The following is a 17977-nucleotide window of genomic DNA, read 5'->3' as shown; positions in this document are numbered from 1 at the left end:
CAGGAACGTGTAGGGAGACCGGGAGACTGTAGGAAGACTGCGTCAATGCGCAGGTTGAGGACTCGGGGCTGTGCAGTTACACTGCCCGCCTTCGACTCCCGATGCCACCAGAGCCTCGAGTGTTAGAGGAGTTGCCCGACTTGCCCATAAACGTCAGCGCCTATTCTTCCAAGCTAACCGTTCTGGTGTTTTCCCCACAGCAATGCAACTCGCGTGGATAACTAACGCTGGTTCTCTCTCTGGCCTCCGATGCCAGGCTCCGCCGCCTCCTTGGTCCTCGTGCGATTCTGCCCCAGGCCCGGCAGCCGCCCTCTCACCTCCTGATGATCCTCCACCACCCACACCGGGAGCTCATGGTAACGCCGGAGCCGGGCGCACTCTCCAGTGAACTCGCTCATGTTTTCGCTCGGGTCAGCCCCCCAGCGAGCTGGACTCAAAGAGGCTTGAGCCGCGGCCCCGCCTCCTCTCCCGAGAGGAAACGCGCGCTCACCCGGTTGTGGTTCTGGATTGGAGGCTGTAGGGGGCAGTGGGCGGGCGCAGAAGGGGTCGACAAGAACGATTGGCTTATATGTTCATCGCTCTTATTGATGCACCAATCACCGCGCACAAGGCGCTGCGGCGAGCCCAAGAGCTTTCCCTCTTGTGGTCCGGCTTTCGCAGGTTTGCTTTTTAATTCTCTCGGTTTCCTGTTCCGGAGGCGCTGGCGGCGCTAAAGTATTGGCGGCTGCAATGTGAGTCTGGCTTTACTCTCACAGCAACCTCGCGGCCTGAGAACATTTTGTAGGTAAAAGGGGCAGCTTGTGGGTGTTGGAAGAGGGAGGGTTTCCAAGTGTCCTGATTTCAACGGGGCTGGAGTCTGGGGCTGGGGCGAGGGGCGCCTGGGAATTAGGATCGGGCAGCCCCTCTTCAGATCTGCAGCGAAGGGGGAAAAAGCGACTTTAGGCCCGGATCCTGCGAATAAATAGAAGTGAAAAATGAGATCATTCTTTCATTGTGGAGCGCGTGCGGTGGTCCAGCCCTGGAGCCGCCCGGATCTCGGAGGGGAGTGAGACCGTAAGCTTACCTCGTGGGGCGCACGATCTGGCGGGAGATGTGAACAGCGAGACCCGTAATTTCGGATCAGCCAGCCGAAGATGACCGGCCTGGGGATTCAGCTGGGAGAAAGAGAGTGTTAATAGAAATGTAGTCACACTTTGCAACTTTTTCTACATAGACTGATGTTCCTGGACATGTTAACTATGCAAAACAGCTCCCTCAGTTTCCCTGCTTTCAAACAGCAACTTAGGAGTAGGCACACGCAGAAAATAATTACTTTTCCAGTTGCAGTGAGTTCCCTGACTTTTGACTTTTGTCGCACCCTAACACAGCCTGACTATGCCTTTAATAGGTCAGTTTCATAATCAGTGTTTTCAGATATTCTGTCTCTAGAAACATACATGAGGATCTAATGGTGAGTCTTCAACAGCAGTCTGAACACACAGTACAGGAGTGTTGGTGATCCTGACTGTTGCCCACCTCTAGATTCAGTACATTCCTTTATGTTCCCCAGGACCCTATGCATACCTCTTTTCTTGTGTTTATAGCATTATATTATTTTTTTAAAATTGTATGTGGATTCTGGGCTTCACGAGTCCTGTGGGCTCTGTGTCTTACTCATCTTTGAGTGCTTAGGACCTGTGACAGTGCCCCACATGTATAGGCCCCTTAAATGTTGCATGAATCAGTGAAAAGACCTGCTTTTTGTCTGGTTTTGGTAATGCCAATCTGTTGTGGATATATGCAGTAGGGAAATGTACAGTAGCAACACAGAAACGTATATCACTGGTGAGACAGTAAACATTTATTGATCACCTATTGTGTGCAGGACGCTCTGCCAGGGGCTGTGAAGGATACAGAAATGTTTGTGAATCAACCCGTTTCATCAAGGAGCTAATAATCTAGTGGAGGAGTTAGACATGCGCACACGTGACTGTAATATGAGGCAGTCTCTGGTAAGTGCTATAAAAGAATTAAGTACAGACTAAGAACAACAGACGTCTAGAGGGAATGGGATTACTTCCTGAAGGGAACCAGGAAAGGCAGCACAGAAGAGTTGGCATTTGGCCTGGTTGGTGGGTAGAAAAAATTCAACGGGCAAATTCATAGGGTAGGGGATTTTAGAAGGGCAGGAGCAAAGAACAAGCGGGGTGATAGTACTTTGTGTGTTAGGCAACTGGGAAAATCTGGGGTGATAGACACTTCATGGGGAGGTTAATGGAGAATTAGCCTGGAAGAAGTTGGGACCAGATTGCAGAGGGCCTTAAATGCCAAGAGTGTGGTTTAAACTCGATTCTGTGGGCTCTGAGTAGCCTGTGGTGGCAAGATGGGCTGTCCAGGTCCTAGGTCTATCATGAGGGCCTTGAACTGAATAATAATCATTAATCAGATATTATTTGGTATCTACTTTTTATTAAGCACAGTGATTGATACAGCTAAATAATCTGAACCTATTTTCATGAGCCATTTGAAAATCTACCTTAAGCCTATCGGTAAAGCTTTTAGTTAGAAGGAAGATGCTTCTCCATTAAAGCCTTTTGCAGTTAATATTTATTTGGGTTTTTTAAACATTTTGCTGAAGCCTAAGTATTTGGAAAGCCGTTCCTGTTTGTAACATTCTTCAGTGGAAAGACCTGAGAATGAGAATCAGGGGAAATTGTTGTGTTGACAAGATTATAGTTAAGTTTGAATTTGAATGCGGGTCTCTTTGTGAAGTAAACTGGAGTGTGGAGTGGGAGAACAGAAATGAATTTTTTCTCCCAGTCTTTTAGCAAATTGGAGATAGAGTATGCTTAAGTTTCCAGTCTTTTAAGCTACTGATTATTTTGAGTCAGCAAGACAAGTATTAAGGATATCTAAAAAGTTAGCTGTAAACTTTAACTTACTTCAGCGTGCTCTTAATTTTGTTAGTATGCGAACTGCATTGGAAGATGCAAAATCGGTGTTAAGATAATTGTAGAACTGTTTTCTAGCATTAGCAGTTTGGGAATCATTATTATGTCTATTTATTCTTTCTGTCTTCTAGAGCTTATATTCTCTGTGGAAGATGTGACATATCCAGATAATACGTCACCATGCAAGGCAGTACATGGTGAGTGGTATGACAGTAATGGCAGCCGTTTTGGGAGAACAGGGAGAAACAAACACTGGCACTGGGCCATTGAGGGTGGGAAGGGTTTAGATATGTGAGGAGAGGGGGAGTGTGTTCATGTGGGCCATGTACACGGCCTGCCCTGATGGCCCTGGTAGTTCTGAGGTGCCGGCAGACATTAAAGGTGGGATGAGGTAATGAGTTGGTGACCTGTAGTCATTGTACGACCTGCCAAGAAGCAGCACAGAGTGTGTGAGAGCAGGGGACCTAACAAAACCCTTGGGGTGGTGACAGTGGCTGTAGAAAGGCCTGCAAGGGTGTTACTGTAGTAGCCAGGCAGGAGACGATGGTGTGAAATGGATGCACTCAAGAAGTATTTATGAAGCAGAAATGATAGGCATTTGAAAATAAATTTTTAACTAGAGGGGATAAGGGAGAAGTTGTCAGGTAACCCCTGGTATATGACTTGAGGACCAGTAAATGGTCTCATCTATTGAGACAGGAAACACTAAAAAAGGAGCAGGTCATGGTGTCTTGAAGGGGAAGATCATGAATTCCTTTTAGGATGCGTTAGGTTGAATTTGCGAGTCTGTGCTGAGTGGGGAGGAAAGTGTAGACAGGAAGATGCTGGTGCAGATGTAGAGACGTGGGGTGTGTGGACAGGATGACATGGTGAGCTCATAGCACATGGTTGAACAGCTTTAGGGAGTGACAGAGACCAGGGACTGACCATGGCAGTGGGTTGGGTGGCTGAGACTGGGGAAGAGGAGTTTATTGGCCATGAGGATGTTCCGCTATTACAGAGAACTCAGTATTAGATGGGTGGGATATGGCAGTGGCCTAAGGGATGGTCAGGCGTTTGTAAAAAACCCTGTATATATAGTGAGTTTTTCTTTTATCTTTTTCTTTCCTCCAACAAAGTCATAGAATGTCTTTCCACCCAGGACGAGGGTGTCCCCGAGGGCGAGGAGGACATGGATCCAGACCCTCAGCACCAGCCTTCAGGCCCCAAAATCTGAGACTGCTTCACCCTCAGCAGCCTCCTGTGCAATACCAATACGAACCTCCGAGCACCCCTTCCACCACGTTCTCCAGCGCTCCAGCTCCCAATTTCCTGCCTCCACGACCAGACTTTGTGCCCTTCCCTCCACCCATGCCTCCATCAGCACAAGGCCCCCTTCCCCCCTGCCCGATCCGGCCCCCCTTCCCCAGCCACCAGATGAGGCCCCCCTTTCCCGTGCCTCCCTGTCTTCCTCCCATGCCGCCTCCGATGCCCTGTCCCAATAACCCCCCAGTCCCTGGAGCACCTCCTGGACAGGGCACTTTCCCCTTCATGATGCCCCCTCCATCCATGCCCCACCCCCCGCCTCCTCCCGTGGTGCCTCAGCAGGTCAATTACCAGTACCCTCCGGGATACTCGCACCACAGTTTCCCACCTCCCAATTTTAATAGCTTCCAGAACAACCTCAGTTCCTTCTCACCCAGTGCTAATAATAGCAGTAGCCCTCATTTTAGGCACCTCCCTCCATACCCACTCCCAAAGGCTCCCAGTGAGAGGAGGTCCCCAGAAAGGCTCAAGCACTATGATGATCACAGACGCCGGGATCACAGTCATGGGAGGGGCGAGAGGCATCGTTCCCTGGATCGGCGGGAGCGAGGCCGAAGTCCTGACAGGAGAAGGCAGGACAGCCGCTACAGATCCGAGTATGACCGGGGGAGGACACCGTCCCGCCACAGGAGCTATGAGCGGAGCAGGTAAAGCACGTGTGTGTTTTTTAATGAATTGCAGAGGCCCTGGCACAGGCCATTTTTGTTGATCAACAACCAAACCGAAAAGGTCCAGCTGTGCATTTCGGTTTATAAAAGGAAAAGCATCCCAAAATTATCAACATAGATTCATTTCAATGAATGTAAGCCAGTTACTCTGCATAATACAGTGGACATTTTAATGATGATCAATAAAAGATCTTGTAGTTGTTTGTGTGGATGTTGTATTTAATTATGTTCAGTATGATCACCATATCAGGTTACAGCGCTTGAGTTCTTTTGGAATTGTTGATCTGTGTATGTTATCAGTCAGGAATCGAAGTAGTTAACAAGCAAAACTTGCTTTCTGATGTTTAGGATAAGTGGAAGTTTATCATATATTGTTGTTTTCTTGCTCTGTTCCTTTATAAAATGAAATAATACACATTATCAAAGTTACAGGTTCCAGAATGGCTTTTAATTTGATTTTGTTGCATTGAAACATACTCATACTAAAGAAAGTTGCATTTAAAACGTACTATTCCATTCCAGATTACATTTCTTTTTTTTTTTTCAAAAGACCAAATATCTATATATACAAGAGAATAAGGTTTCCAACAGACGCTCATAGATGGGCATCTAGAAGTGCTCTGAAGTTATATGCAAATTCTTTGTGTATGTATGTTTTTCTATAAGTTAATCAGTTGCTTACAGCAGATTCTTAAGAGATGGTGTGAGTCTGTTACACCAGAAATCTAACAACCGTTGGTTTAGATGGAAAAATAAAAATGCACAGATATCGATTGTACTAATATTTATTTGTACCTTCAGTGAACTCTTTATATTGATGAAGATTTGAGGTTTTCCGTTTGTCAGGCTGGTAACAGTGCTGCTCTTTCTGTCTGCTGTGGTGTGTTTACCTTCATTGTCTTGTGGAACTTCTGTGCTGAAAAGTTTGAGGTCCCCAGAGCGGTCACTCCGTTACTTGGGTTTGTGGAGAGCTGGTCTTGGCCTCTGTGGAATCAGTGTGCTTCTCAGTTCCCATGTTGTTCTCATGGCTGGGGGCTTGATTCTGACGGAGCATTTTGCCAGTAAACGGTAGCAGTCATTCTCAGTCCCGAAGAGAGTGACCAGTGCTCGGAAGGTTTGGAAGGAAAATGCTCTATGGCTTCTCCCTGACGCCCAGTGGAAGGTGGAAGGAACGTGTTTCCTTCAGAGGTGACTGATTCTGGTGGGCCAAAGCTGACAGAGTTGGTAGACTTTTAAAAGTCTTTTCAGCACGACTGACTTACTGTTCCTGGTCAGTTTTGTTCTTAATTCTGTGATGGACTAGTTGGCAGAGGCCTGTGATGGTTTATTTTACAGTTTTATGGTGAAAACCTAAATCAGAAAGAATTTGTTAATAGTTTTCTTCAGACAAAGTGATTATTAATAAACCTGTCTCTGGGGAAACATTTTGCTGCAAACTTCAGCATTCTAGGTGGCATTTTTTTTTCCGTTTTGGGGGTGCTGTCATTTTTAGGGCTCTGCTGTAAAATCCTGGATTCTTCCATCCAGGCTTAAGCTTGGAGTTAATCTGTTTGTTTGAAGAAACACAGATGTCCTGTAAACTGAGGATGACTATCAGTAAGTGAAATCAAGTGCCAAAAGAATTACCCTTAATCTCCATTATTCTAAACAGCAACCCCTTTACCATGAAGGACCTTAGGCAGTTAGCTCATCTTTCTAAATGGCCTTTATTTACTTTGGAGTTGTTTTATAATGTTGTACTTGGGATATTTGCCCAGGAGCTGCCTTAGTGTCACAGCCACATTAAAATCAGCTCCTTTTGGGGTCTTAGTAGCGTGTCAGTCATCTGTCTTATATGGAATGCTTCTGTGAAACAAACACGGGGCACCTGAAGTCCTAGTATAACTTCTAGAAGTATATTGGAGAAAACCAAAAGTTCACAAATTTGTGCATTAGGTTGTGTTAAGTTTATGCAAATTCTTTAGTCTGTCCTCTGGCTACTTCTCCCCTTGCTTCTTGGGGTAAGTGAATCTGTCCTTTTTCAAATTTCATTTTCCCTCTTTTTCTCCTCCTCCGAAATCTGGTTGAATAATAATTACAAGATCCTTTTAGGGCAAACCATTTCTAGAGGAAGTTTGTGAAGAAGTGGAGGTATGCATTTGCTATCGTGAAAGATCAGGGTTCTTCCGGGGAGTGGGAAAAGAAGCAGCGGCAGATGCAACCAGTAAGGTGCAGTGCAGCGGCTTCCCACAAATGAGTAGTGTTATAGCACAGTAATCCCCATAGCTGTCCTGTTGAGTACAACGTGCAGTCATCAGAGAGCTAGTATTATGTATCTAATACTATGCTTCCAAACAGGGAAAAGTTTTTGGAAAAATAACCCAAGCATTGTTTTTCTTGCTTTAGATGGCTTTAGCATATACTGACTTATGTCCATACTGGTCTTTTCAGTTCATAGCCACTCGGAGGTAGTAATCATCATCAGAAATGCCACTCTTGAATGCAAAATTCTATCTCCTAGATGTTTAAAAAACAAACAAAAAAATTAGGAATATCCTTTGAGGGTTTTTTTTTTTGATTTTTTTTTTTTTTTGATGTGGACCATTTTTAGAGTCTTTATTGAATTTGTTACAATATTGCTTCTCTTTTATGTTTTGGCCTTTCGGCCCCAAGGCATGTGGGACCCCAGCTCCCCAACCAGGGATTGAACCCGCGCCCCCCGCATTGAAAGGCGAAGTCCCAACCACCAGGAAGTCCCTAAATACAGTTTTTATTTGGAAATATAGGCAATTATTTTTTTCAGCAGCCATGCCATCACAAATTACATTATATCTTTGTCATGTGGTACCGCTCACTAGCTGGGATTTACTGCCTAAAAATAAACTGTAAATTTAGAAGTGTATCAGGTAAAGAATGTAGAATTCCAAGCACTGGCTACTTTACTTTGGACAGCTGGTGTGTACCTGAGGCTTAAGTATATGTTAAAAGTATTATTTAAAGGAGTCTTTCTTGAGGAGGGGTGATTTTTAAGTGAAAAAACAATTTTTGTTTTAATATCTAAGATCTCTATCAGTTTTGTAAGTTTTGATTTCAGTGAATTTACATTTCTTCTATTTGGCTGTAGGTTGGGGGATTTTTTTTTTTTTTTTTGGCCATGCCACATGGCAAGCATATCGGATCTTAGTTCCCAGACCAGGGATCGAACCAGTGCCCCCTGCAGTGGGAGCATGGAGTCTTAACCACTGAACTGCCAGGGAAGCCTGGTAGGGGGAGGTGGAGATGTTTTTGAGTTCAGACATTTTTTTTTTTTTTTTTTTTTTTTTCTTGCGTTATGCGGGCCTCTCACTGTTGTGGCCTCTCCCATTTGCGGAGCACAGGCTCCGGACGCGCAGGCTCAGCGGCCATGGCTCACGGGCCCAGCCGCTCCGCGGCATGTGGGATCCTCCCGAAACGGGGCACGAGCCCGCGTCTCCTGCATCGGCAGGCGGACTCTCAAGCACTGCGCCACCAGGGAAGCCCGAGTTCAGACATTTTTGTAGTCTTCTTGCTGGACTCAGACTAATATAGCACTTTTTCCCCCATTCTAAGACCTAGTAGTTGTTTCCGTTAGATTTATTTCTGATATAAACACACTGGAGTTCCGACTTTTGTTTCAGATCTCATTGCACTTATTAAATAGACTCAGAAGTTATTACTAAATTCTGGAGTCACATTGGAAGGTTCAAAATCCCGCATTCTAGTTTTACACTGAGTAAACTCAGCGTCTCCATTTAGAGTTTTTATTTCAGATGAAGACAGCATTTAAACGTAAAGTGACTTAGAGTCTCATGGCAATTAGTGATGGCTAGAACTATACCTCAGGCCTATAACCTATAATAGTTTAGAACTCTTTCATTATAGACCCTTGACCTGATCTTTACTGTAAAAGCTTTAACTGACATATATTTGATGGATGAAATTAAGAGTGTTCTAGAAATCAATAGAGAGTTGAATCCTTTGAAGTTTTCCTCTTAGGTTAAATAATCAAGATTGGCTGGTTAGAAGGTCTCAAGAGAAGATTATGATAAAATTCCCTTTGTTGCTCAGTATTAAGTATGACTTCTTTTTTTTTTTTTTTAAAGAAAACAGCAAGAAATGTCCAAGTTAGTTAACTTCTGTAATGTAAAACACTCCTTTATCCTCTAATAAATGAAGGATGAATAAAAATTCCCATAGTGAATAGTGCCTGCAAAATTCTTAGGTGAGGTGAGGTTCATTTGTTTAGAAGGTGAATTCAGTGAAAAGAGATGGTGTTTTGAGTCTTTCTGTTGAAAACAGCTCTGTGTATTAATTCCTTTAAGAGAGCGGGAACGGGAGAGACACAGGCACCGGGACAGCCGAAGATCACCGTCTCTGGAAAGGTCCTACAAAAAAGAGTATAAGAGATCTGGAAGGTAAGCAAGGAGTTGACACTGGTAGAAGTCATAGGATTATCTCCTGGAATTCAGATTTTGTGCTTGTGCAAAGTATCAGCCAGGTCTTAAGAATAGCCTGAGAGTCTGTCCAAAGAGCCCTGTGAAAAGTTAAAGTAGCCAATTACTTAAAAACCTTTACTTTCAAGATGTATTGAGAATGAACAAGGAAAATCTTGATACATTTCCAAAAGTTAGAAATGATATGGGCCACTTTCTGACCTCAGTTGCTATAAAGCTATACATTAATAATTCAAGGTTTTTTAAGAAAAACCTTGAAAATTCATAATTATGCTCTTAAATTTACTTGTTTCCAGAAAAAGAGCAAAACTGCAGTCACACCTTATTTGGAAAAATGACATTGAGATCGCTGCAAATCAAAACTTGCAGGATGTAACCAATTCTATATCGATAAGTAAAATTCATGTCTTATGTAATGGTAATTAAGAACAGTACTCTAGGATCTGGCAGATTTGGGGTCAATTATTAGTTTTCCCAACTTTGTTATTGAGCAGAGTAATCTAACTTTTTTTTCAGCCTCAGTGGCTTTGTCTAAAATAAGGACGGTTATACTTGCCTTATTGAGTGGTGAGGGGTCATTGAGATAATACACGTAAAACACTTAGAACTGGGCCCAGTAGTGCCAAATAAATGGTAACTATATATATAATTATTATCTGATCACTGGACTCTAGAAATTGGTAGAGTATAGGAAAAGCAGAAAAAGGGATTTAAAGATGAAAGAAATTAATGAAATAGAAACTAGAACTGAAGTACTATAATCATATTTGTAAATAAATGCAAGATCTCTTTGAAAGGCCCTACAATTTACAAAGTGGCAAATCAAGAAAAGAAAAGCATACATTCCATTAAGTGTAAGAAATTGTACTTATACTTTAAACCTCCTTCATTCCTGTATTATTACAGGAATGAAGGAGGTTTAAAAATTATTGTATGTTGGTATAAGTACAGATATTTTATTTGAGAGATTTAAAAACTTGGATGTGATGGGTTGTTTTCTATGAAAACAAAAACTACAAACCTTACACAAGAAGTAGAAAGTTTTCATAGGCTGATAACCATGGGAAAAAGTTGAAGAAGGTGAATTTGTGCCACTTTCAAAAAAGATTTAAACTATTTTAGAACACTGATGAAGATGGAAGGAAAGCCCAACTCATGCTGTGATACCAGGAGAATCCAAATGGCAAAACCTAATCAATGAAAAGAAACCACAAAACAATCTCTTATGAATAGGGATATGAAAATACTGATTAGTATATTAGCAAGTTGTTTTCAGTTGTGTGTTAAAATAATTGAGAGATTATTCCAAGATTGCATGGGAAGATAGGTTAGTATTAGGAGATTTGTAACTGTAATCCTTTGTGTCAGAATCTGTAGGGTTATCTCAGTACCTGCCTATTAGATATTTAAAATAAAGTCACATCCATTTATGAGTAGAAACTGGTAAACCTCGAGTATAAGCAGACTTCTTTAATATGATGAGAACATTATTATCTCGTGACGAACATGATTGATACCATCTCAGAAGAGCCAAATTCAATGTTGAAACCTTACAGACCTTCCCATACACATTAAAAGGGGTCCTGTAAATCATTGAGGACCCACATTAAATAAAGACAGGGGGGCCCAATTGCCTACCACTGTCACCTGATGCATAACTAAATCAACAAGCGAACGAAAAACATTGCATCCTTGTGTGTCCCAGGTATTGTACTGATGCTGTGATATAGTCATTAACAAGAGTCCCCACTTTTCAGGAATAAGAAAGTTAAGTACTGTGAGAAGTGCTTTTGGTAGAGCAATTACATGTTGCTCTGGGAACACAGCAGTCGATAACTCAGTTTAGGGTAGTCACAGAGAAATTGACATTTTACTGATACCTAGAGTATGAGTAGGAATGCATGAGGGAAGGGGGATGGTAGGGGAAGAGAGAGAGCAGGTGTGAAGGTTGCAGTGTGGAGAAATGATCTCAGAGGATCAAGCCTGGAGGTAGGGAAATGAGTTTAGAAGAAATGATTGTGCCTAGACCGGCGCAGTGACAGTGGCGATGGGGAAAGGTAGAGGCAATTGAGAGATCGATGAGGGAGGCGGGAGGACTTGATAACTGATCGTGAGGAAGAGGCAGCAGCAGTCATCATCGAGGTCTGGTGTTCCCCTTTGAGGGCTGGGAACACTCAGAAACAGGTAAAGGAAGAGTTCAATTCGGGGCAGGTGGGATTTGAGAATCTGTGAGACAACCAGATGGAATTGTGTGGTAGTTATTTGGACACAGAGGTGCAAGGTTCAGAAAAGAGATCCTAGCTGGAAATACTAAATGCCATGGATTAGACGAGGTCAGCTAGGAAGAGTTTGTTCAGTGAGAAGGGGCCTGAGGAGGAGGAGGAGGAGGGGATGATGATAGGAAACAAGTCAAGATACTGTGTTGGTGGAAATCATTGAGGACCCGTCTGAGGTTGATGGTTTTTAATGTGCTGTGCTAGAAATCTCTTCGGTCTGCTGGTTTCTTCCCCATGCCCAGTAGCTTGTGGAGAAGGCAGAGACTTGGATTCTGTAAGTCTAACTAATGCAGTAGATGAGAAAATAAAAATTACAGATGTAAATCCTGTAAAGGAGGGAGAGTTATCATAGTTGTAATATAGCATCTTGTTAAAAAACAATTTCGAGTTTGGATTTTGAAATTTGAAATTCCTGAGACACCTACCTAAAAAAGATGTTTTGTTCCTGTTTTGAAATGTCCCTCTCAAAGTGTTTAAAAAAAAAAAAAAGAAAGAAAGAAAGAAAGAAAAAAAAGAATACTAATTGTTCACAATAGACAACCCTGACCATCCATTATTCAAGATACCTGCCTAAGGGGATGGGGTGACAATGTCTTCTGCCTGTGTTTCTTGATGATAATAATAAACATTTGGTGGGATTTTTAGTACATGTCAAAATGTCTGTGTCAAACAACCATATTAGCATTTAACTACCACTTATTAGCTGTGTGATAGTGAGCGAGTGACGTAATTTCTAATTGTTTCCTCTCTAGGGGATGTTTATATCTGCCTCAGGATTCTTGTAAGGACTAAGTGTGTCAGGGTGCTTACAAGAGTGTCAGCCTCTTAGGAAGCACCACAAATGAATAAACAAACAAACAAACAAAACCACACCACTGGGAGGCAAGATTTGCCATTATTAGCTAATGATATTATCAGGAAAATTCAAGAGAATTAGCTAAGAAACATGAGAATTAACTCACTTAAGTTGACAGTTATAAAATAAACATACTATAATTAATAGCCTTCCTAAATACTAGGAATACCGACTTGGAAAATATAACAGGGAAAAAAAATGTAGATTCACTACAGAAAATTTAAATTAATAAAAATTAAATATCTTATTATACTTAAAAAATATATAGATCAATGGGAAGAAAACTGTAAGTGTAGTAGATGACAAAAAAGATGATGTAAGTGAATGGAGAGCATGCCATATTCCTGTAGTGGAAGTGGAAGACAGGGTTATAAAATACCAGTTTTCTTCCAAAAAAATCTGTGGTTTTTAATGGCATCGGTGGTATAGTGGTGAGTATAGCTGCTTTCCAAAAGATCTATAATTTTGATGTAAGTTCGGTTGAAGTACCAGTTTTAGTCATCTAAACTTCTTCTTTGGAATAGAAGTGAGTATAATGAAGATAATAATGCACAATTTGGTATGGATGTAGATAGATGAATGAAAGAAATATTGAACAACATTCAAATATATATAAAATTTTACATCTATCATGAAGCTGTTTTTTCAAATCAGGAGAAACTGACGTGGGAACAATTAGCAAGCCATATGGAAAAAAATTGAATTCAGATTTCTGCCTTAGGTCTTGGACAGATACAGTTAAAAAATTTCATGTTAAAAGTAACTGAAGAAAATATAAAATATTTATTTAACCTTGGGATGGGAGAGTATTATAAGCGTAACATTAAGACTGGAAACAGAAACAAAAAATCTCTAGATTTGGCCATATAAAAATTGTAAGTAGGGGGCTTCCCTGGTGGTGCAGTGGTTGAGAGTCCGCCTGCCGATGCAGGGGACGCGGGTTCGTGCCCCGGTCTGGGAGGATCCCACGTGCCGCAGAGCGGCTGGGCCCGTGAGCCATGGCCGCTGAGCCTGCGCGTCCGGAGCCTGTGCTCCTCAACGGGAGAGGCCACAACAGTGAGAGGCCCGTGTACACCAAAAAAAGAAAAGAAATTGTATGTAGCCATAAGCAGAATTATAAGGAAAACAAAAAACTGACAAAGGTTACATTACATATGACAGCAGACAGGTGATTATTTTAATAAAAAACTCTTTTAATAAATAAAAAAGACTATAATCCTAATTTTAAAAATATTGACATGGCATATTGACTCAGATGTTCAGAAAAGAAGTGAATGTGAAACGTGTCATTTCAGTAGTGACGAATTAAATGAGATATTCTTTTCATAAGAATGGAAAAGATTAAAAACAATCATGTTGACAAGAGGTGTAGAAATGGGAAATCACGTATGGTTTTGATGGTAATCTAAACTGGTACTGCCTGTCTGTAGAGAAGCCTTAAAAAAAGTACACACTCTGTGTGTGAAATAATCTGACAAGTCTGCAGAGAACCCAAGTGTGTTTACAGTAGCATTGTTTACAGTGGCAAAAAAAAAAAAATAGTAACAACCTAAGTGACTGATCAGATTTGTCACATTATGGTATATACGTATAAAAGAATAATACGAACTTATTAAAAATGGTTCAGATGTAGATGTATTGAAGTAGAATGATGTTCCTGATTTACTGCTGAGTTGCGGAGAGCAGGCTATAGAGTTTCTTTTCTGTTAAAACTTGTATGTTTACATATCTGTATCTTTTAACACATTTGTGAAATATAATGGTTATCTCTGAGTGGTATTACAGGTGATTTTTGTCTTGTTTTTGTTAATGCTTTATTATTTTTCTACAGTGAACATATATACATTTTACTTCACAGTACATTTTTTTTTCTGGTAACAAACCTAGTGATGTACGTGTAATATTTGGAAGTTTTATCAATAAGTAATCAATATATATAACCCTTCTAACCACTCACCCTTTTCCCCCTGATGTATACACACTCACACTTACCCTGTCATAACATCAGGAGTGAATGGTAGAGTTGATGGAAAAAGTTAATTTGTGACTTTGACCCAGGTGTAAACTTTCTTGGATAATAGTGACTCTTATTATCAGGTTGCCAGTGCAACACTAATAATAAAGCAGTTACTCTCCTTGGCTGGATTCTCAAGGCCTTTATGGTTCCAGCTAAATTTCTTGGGCTTAATTTAAAATCTGTCCTGTAAGTTTTTCCCTCCAAGCACATCCATAGGCTGGGCCTTTGCAAATTTCATGCCCCAGAGATTCAAGGAGATAGAATTGCTTTTTTCCTTTTTAATTGAGTTAGTATTTGTGGGGATTCGAATTAGGCAAAGTGGTGGTTCATTAAGCAGTAATACCCAAGTGTGCACTTCAGAGAGATGCTTAGGGTTAGTATAACTGGTTCACTCTGGGATTATGGTCCTCAGGCTATAATTATGGCCAAGTTGAGACCATGTTTTGTGAAGATTTTTTTCTTTTTTCTTGGCAGTGCAGGATATAGAGGATTCAAAACTAGTATGCTCAGTGCTGATATTGTCTATATATGTGGAGATTTCCAAATATTTCCCAGATATCTTTCTCTTCCAGGAGTTATGGTTTGCCGGGTGCTTCTGAACCTGCTGGATGCACACCAGAATTATCTGGGGAGATTATTAAAAATACAGATTCTTGGGCCCCACCCCCGGAGACTGTGAATCAGTAAGTAGATCTGGGGTAGGGCCTGGGAATTTGTATTTTTAAACAAATAGCTTCAGGTGATTCTGATGTCACCAGCCTGGTGTCAGGGGGTCACTGGTTTAATAAAAATGAATATGGTGGTTTGCCATGACGTTTTTCTTTTAGGTGAAAAATGAACTAAAGAGGTGAAATAGAACAGTTTTACAATGGATGAACATTTTTAATAATTAGTCTCCTTCGTCCCCTTTTGAAGTCGCTCCCCAAGTAGGGAGAAGAAGAGAGCTCGTTGGGAGGAAGAAAAAGACAGATGGAGTGACAACCAGAGCTCCGGCAAAGAGAAGAATGGTAGCTCAGCCAAGGAAAGAGAGCCGGAGGAGTCGCTGCCCGACAGAAATGAGGAGGATGACGACGAGCTCCTTAAGCCTGTGTGGATCCGATGCACCCACTCAGAAAGCTACTACTCCAGTGACCCCATGGATCAGGTGGTAGGTCTGAAGTAGGAGAGAAGCTGTGGACCAGAGCTGCTCAGCCTCGGTACTATGGGCATCTTGGGCCAGATAATTCCTTGTGGCGGGGCCCGCCCTGTGCATTGTCAGATGTTGAGCAGCATCTCTGGGCTCTACGCACTGGAGGCCAGTAGCACCCTCTGCTCGTTGTGATAACCAAAGCTGTCCTGTGATGTTGCCACGTGTCCCCCGGGGGGTGACAGAATACCCCTCCCCGCCCCCTCCGGTTGAGAACCACTGCTGTAGACCAAAGCTGCTTTACAAATGCAAGAGTGCAGCAGGTTAATGAAAGGATCTCTGCATTCTGCATTTTTTATGACACTGCTAGTCTTAATACTCGTGGTTTTGTAAGCTCTCACTCATAGCTGCTTTATGCCTTTTGTGATCTATAGCCGTGCGCGCGCGCGCGTGTGGGTGTATGTGTTTGTGTGTTTTCCCCTCAAAATGAGAAGCAAGGGAGAATTGAGTTTGTCTCTTACAAGTCTGTCCTTGACCAAAGATAGCCATAGCAAGTTTCCCGAGCACATTGCTGGTCACATTGCTGGTTTTGTGGAGTGGCAGGTGTCGTTGCCTTTGGTGGGCTCTCGAGAGACTCAGCACATGTGCTGTGGGAGATGGGGCTCCTGGGGCTCGGCAGCCGCACCTCATTGAAGTGGGGACCCCACGACCTCCATATGCTCACTTCTTGTCTTTCTTCCATCTCCATTTTATTTTCTGTCACTCTCCTTTTTTCTCTTTCTCTCTCCCAATAGGTGCCATGCCTCTATCCCATTAATTTAGGTGTATTTGCCATGCGATGGACATACAGTAATGTTCATTGATTAAATGAATGAGTGAAGGAATGGATATCTACAGATTTAGGACAGAAGAGCTTGGAGATGTTAGGTTTAGAGCATGGGGTAGATGAGAGAGCATAGCAGTTGTTTGGAATTTTGTAAACATAGCTTTGACTTGGACTGGGCCCTTATCTATGGGGAACTAGAGAGGAGACTCCCTTGCCTTTGAAAAAAGGGTTTGAGAAATCTTTCCTGGTGGCATGATATTTTACTCGATAAAGTAAAGCAGGGTTTTAAGTCATAGTTCACGTGATACGAGGAGGGAGAAGCTCACATACCGAGCACTGTTTGGTGTCGAAACTTCACTCCATGAATCTCAGATTATCTCATTTAATCCTTAAAACATCCCTGGAAAGAAGGCATCTATTACTTCAGAATGTTGCTGTAAATAAGAATACTTGACTAATCGTGACTTAAACTTGCTGGGTTTATTTTTCTCAACAAGCTCTGGAGGGAGGTGGTGGCCAGTGTGCATTTAGTGGATCAGCGATGGCAGGGTCCTAGGTTGGCATTGCTGTCTTCTGGAGGGTCCACCACGGTTGCAGGATGCCTGCAGCAGCTCCAGGCATCACGTCCTTACACACCTCTGTCCAGACACAGATGCAGAGGGCAGTGTTGGGTGGAGCCTCGGGTGCCTGGGGATCTTTTCTTCCATCCCTTTGCCCAGAACTGCATTGTGTGTTCTCCCCATGGATTCGTTTTCCATCTCTTCTGTAACCAATTTCCACAGACTTCACGGCTTAAAACAATCTACATTTATTACCTCACAGTCCTGTAGGTCAGAAGTCAAACTTGGGTCTCACTGGCTAAATTGAGGTACCAGCAGGGTTTCATTCCTTTCTGGAGGGAGCCTGTTTTCTTGCCCATTCAGGTTGTTGGCAGAGTTCAGTTCCTTGTGGCTGTAGGATGGAGGTCCTTGTTTCCTTGCTGGCTGGCAGGTAAGGGCTGTTTCCAGCTTCTAGAGGCCATGTACATTCCTTGGCCCGTGGACCCCTTCCTTCATCTTCAAAGCCAGCAGCCAGCGGGTCGAGTCCCTCTTGTGCTTTGAATATCTCCTGCCTCTTTTTCCATTGCATCTCTGACTCCTGTTGGGAGAGGTTCTCCGCTTTTAAAGGCTCATACTAGGTTGGGCCCACCCACATTATCCCATCTCAAATTCTGCCATGTAAGGTAATGTGTTCATTTTCCAGGGATTAGGACAGAGGCATTTTAGGGGTAGGGGGACTGTGGCTCAGCCTGCCTTCTGAGATCTTGAGTTTTCTGCCCCAAATCTGAAGGGAATCATGGTTCTGTAAGCAAGGAGGAATGGCAGAATGGCTGCCATGGGTATTATTATTATTGAAATAACAAAGTTGAAGGCACTGAGGTTCAGAGCACTTAAACAGGCAGAGCTATATTTTTCCCCCTCACCTTTTTGTGGGCGTATTAAAACTCCAGTGTAGAGTGAAGGCTGATAAACCAGAAGCCCAA

The 17977-nt window shown here is 42.5% G+C and overlaps 2 protein-coding genes across 3 annotated transcripts in view; one reads left to right on the top strand and one right to left on the bottom strand.

Moving 5' to 3' along the window:
- Positions 1-409, bottom strand: part of CUNH5orf22 (chromosome unknown C5orf22 homolog) — a 16906-nt gene extending 16497 nt beyond the window's left edge. The window contains exon 1 of the mRNA XM_007451413.1: positions 318-409. Within this exon, the coding sequence (XP_007451475.1) occupies positions 318-398 (81 nt within the window). The 5' untranslated portion in view covers positions 399-409. The remainder of the gene's footprint in view (positions 1-317) is intronic.
- Positions 410-598: 189 nt separating this feature from the next.
- Positions 599-17977, top strand: part of DROSHA (drosha ribonuclease III) — a 130174-nt gene continuing 112795 nt past the window's right edge. Inside the window, exons 1-7 of one of the 2 annotated variants that reach the window (XM_007451411.1) lie at positions 599-784; positions 1865-1991; positions 3062-3127; positions 4049-4882; positions 9223-9315; positions 15076-15186; positions 15419-15650. In XM_007451411.1, the coding sequence (XP_007451473.1) occupies positions 3111-3127; positions 4049-4882; positions 9223-9315; positions 15076-15186; positions 15419-15650 (1287 nt within the window). In that variant the 5' untranslated portion in view covers positions 599-784; positions 1865-1991; positions 3062-3110. Of the gene's footprint in view, positions 785-1864; positions 1992-3061; positions 3128-4048; positions 4883-9222; positions 9316-15075; positions 15187-15418; positions 15651-17977 lie in introns of those variants that run through there. The other variant, XM_007451412.1, reaches the window with a different exon arrangement.

This window comes from Lipotes vexillifer, unplaced genomic scaffold (assembly GCF_000442215.2).
Source record: "Lipotes vexillifer unplaced genomic scaffold, Lipotes_vexillifer_v1.1 scaffold896, whole genome shotgun sequence".
Classification (NCBI taxonomy): domain Eukaryota; kingdom Metazoa; phylum Chordata; class Mammalia; order Artiodactyla; family Lipotidae; genus Lipotes; species Lipotes vexillifer.
This window is presented reverse-complemented; position numbering and strand designations above follow the sequence as displayed.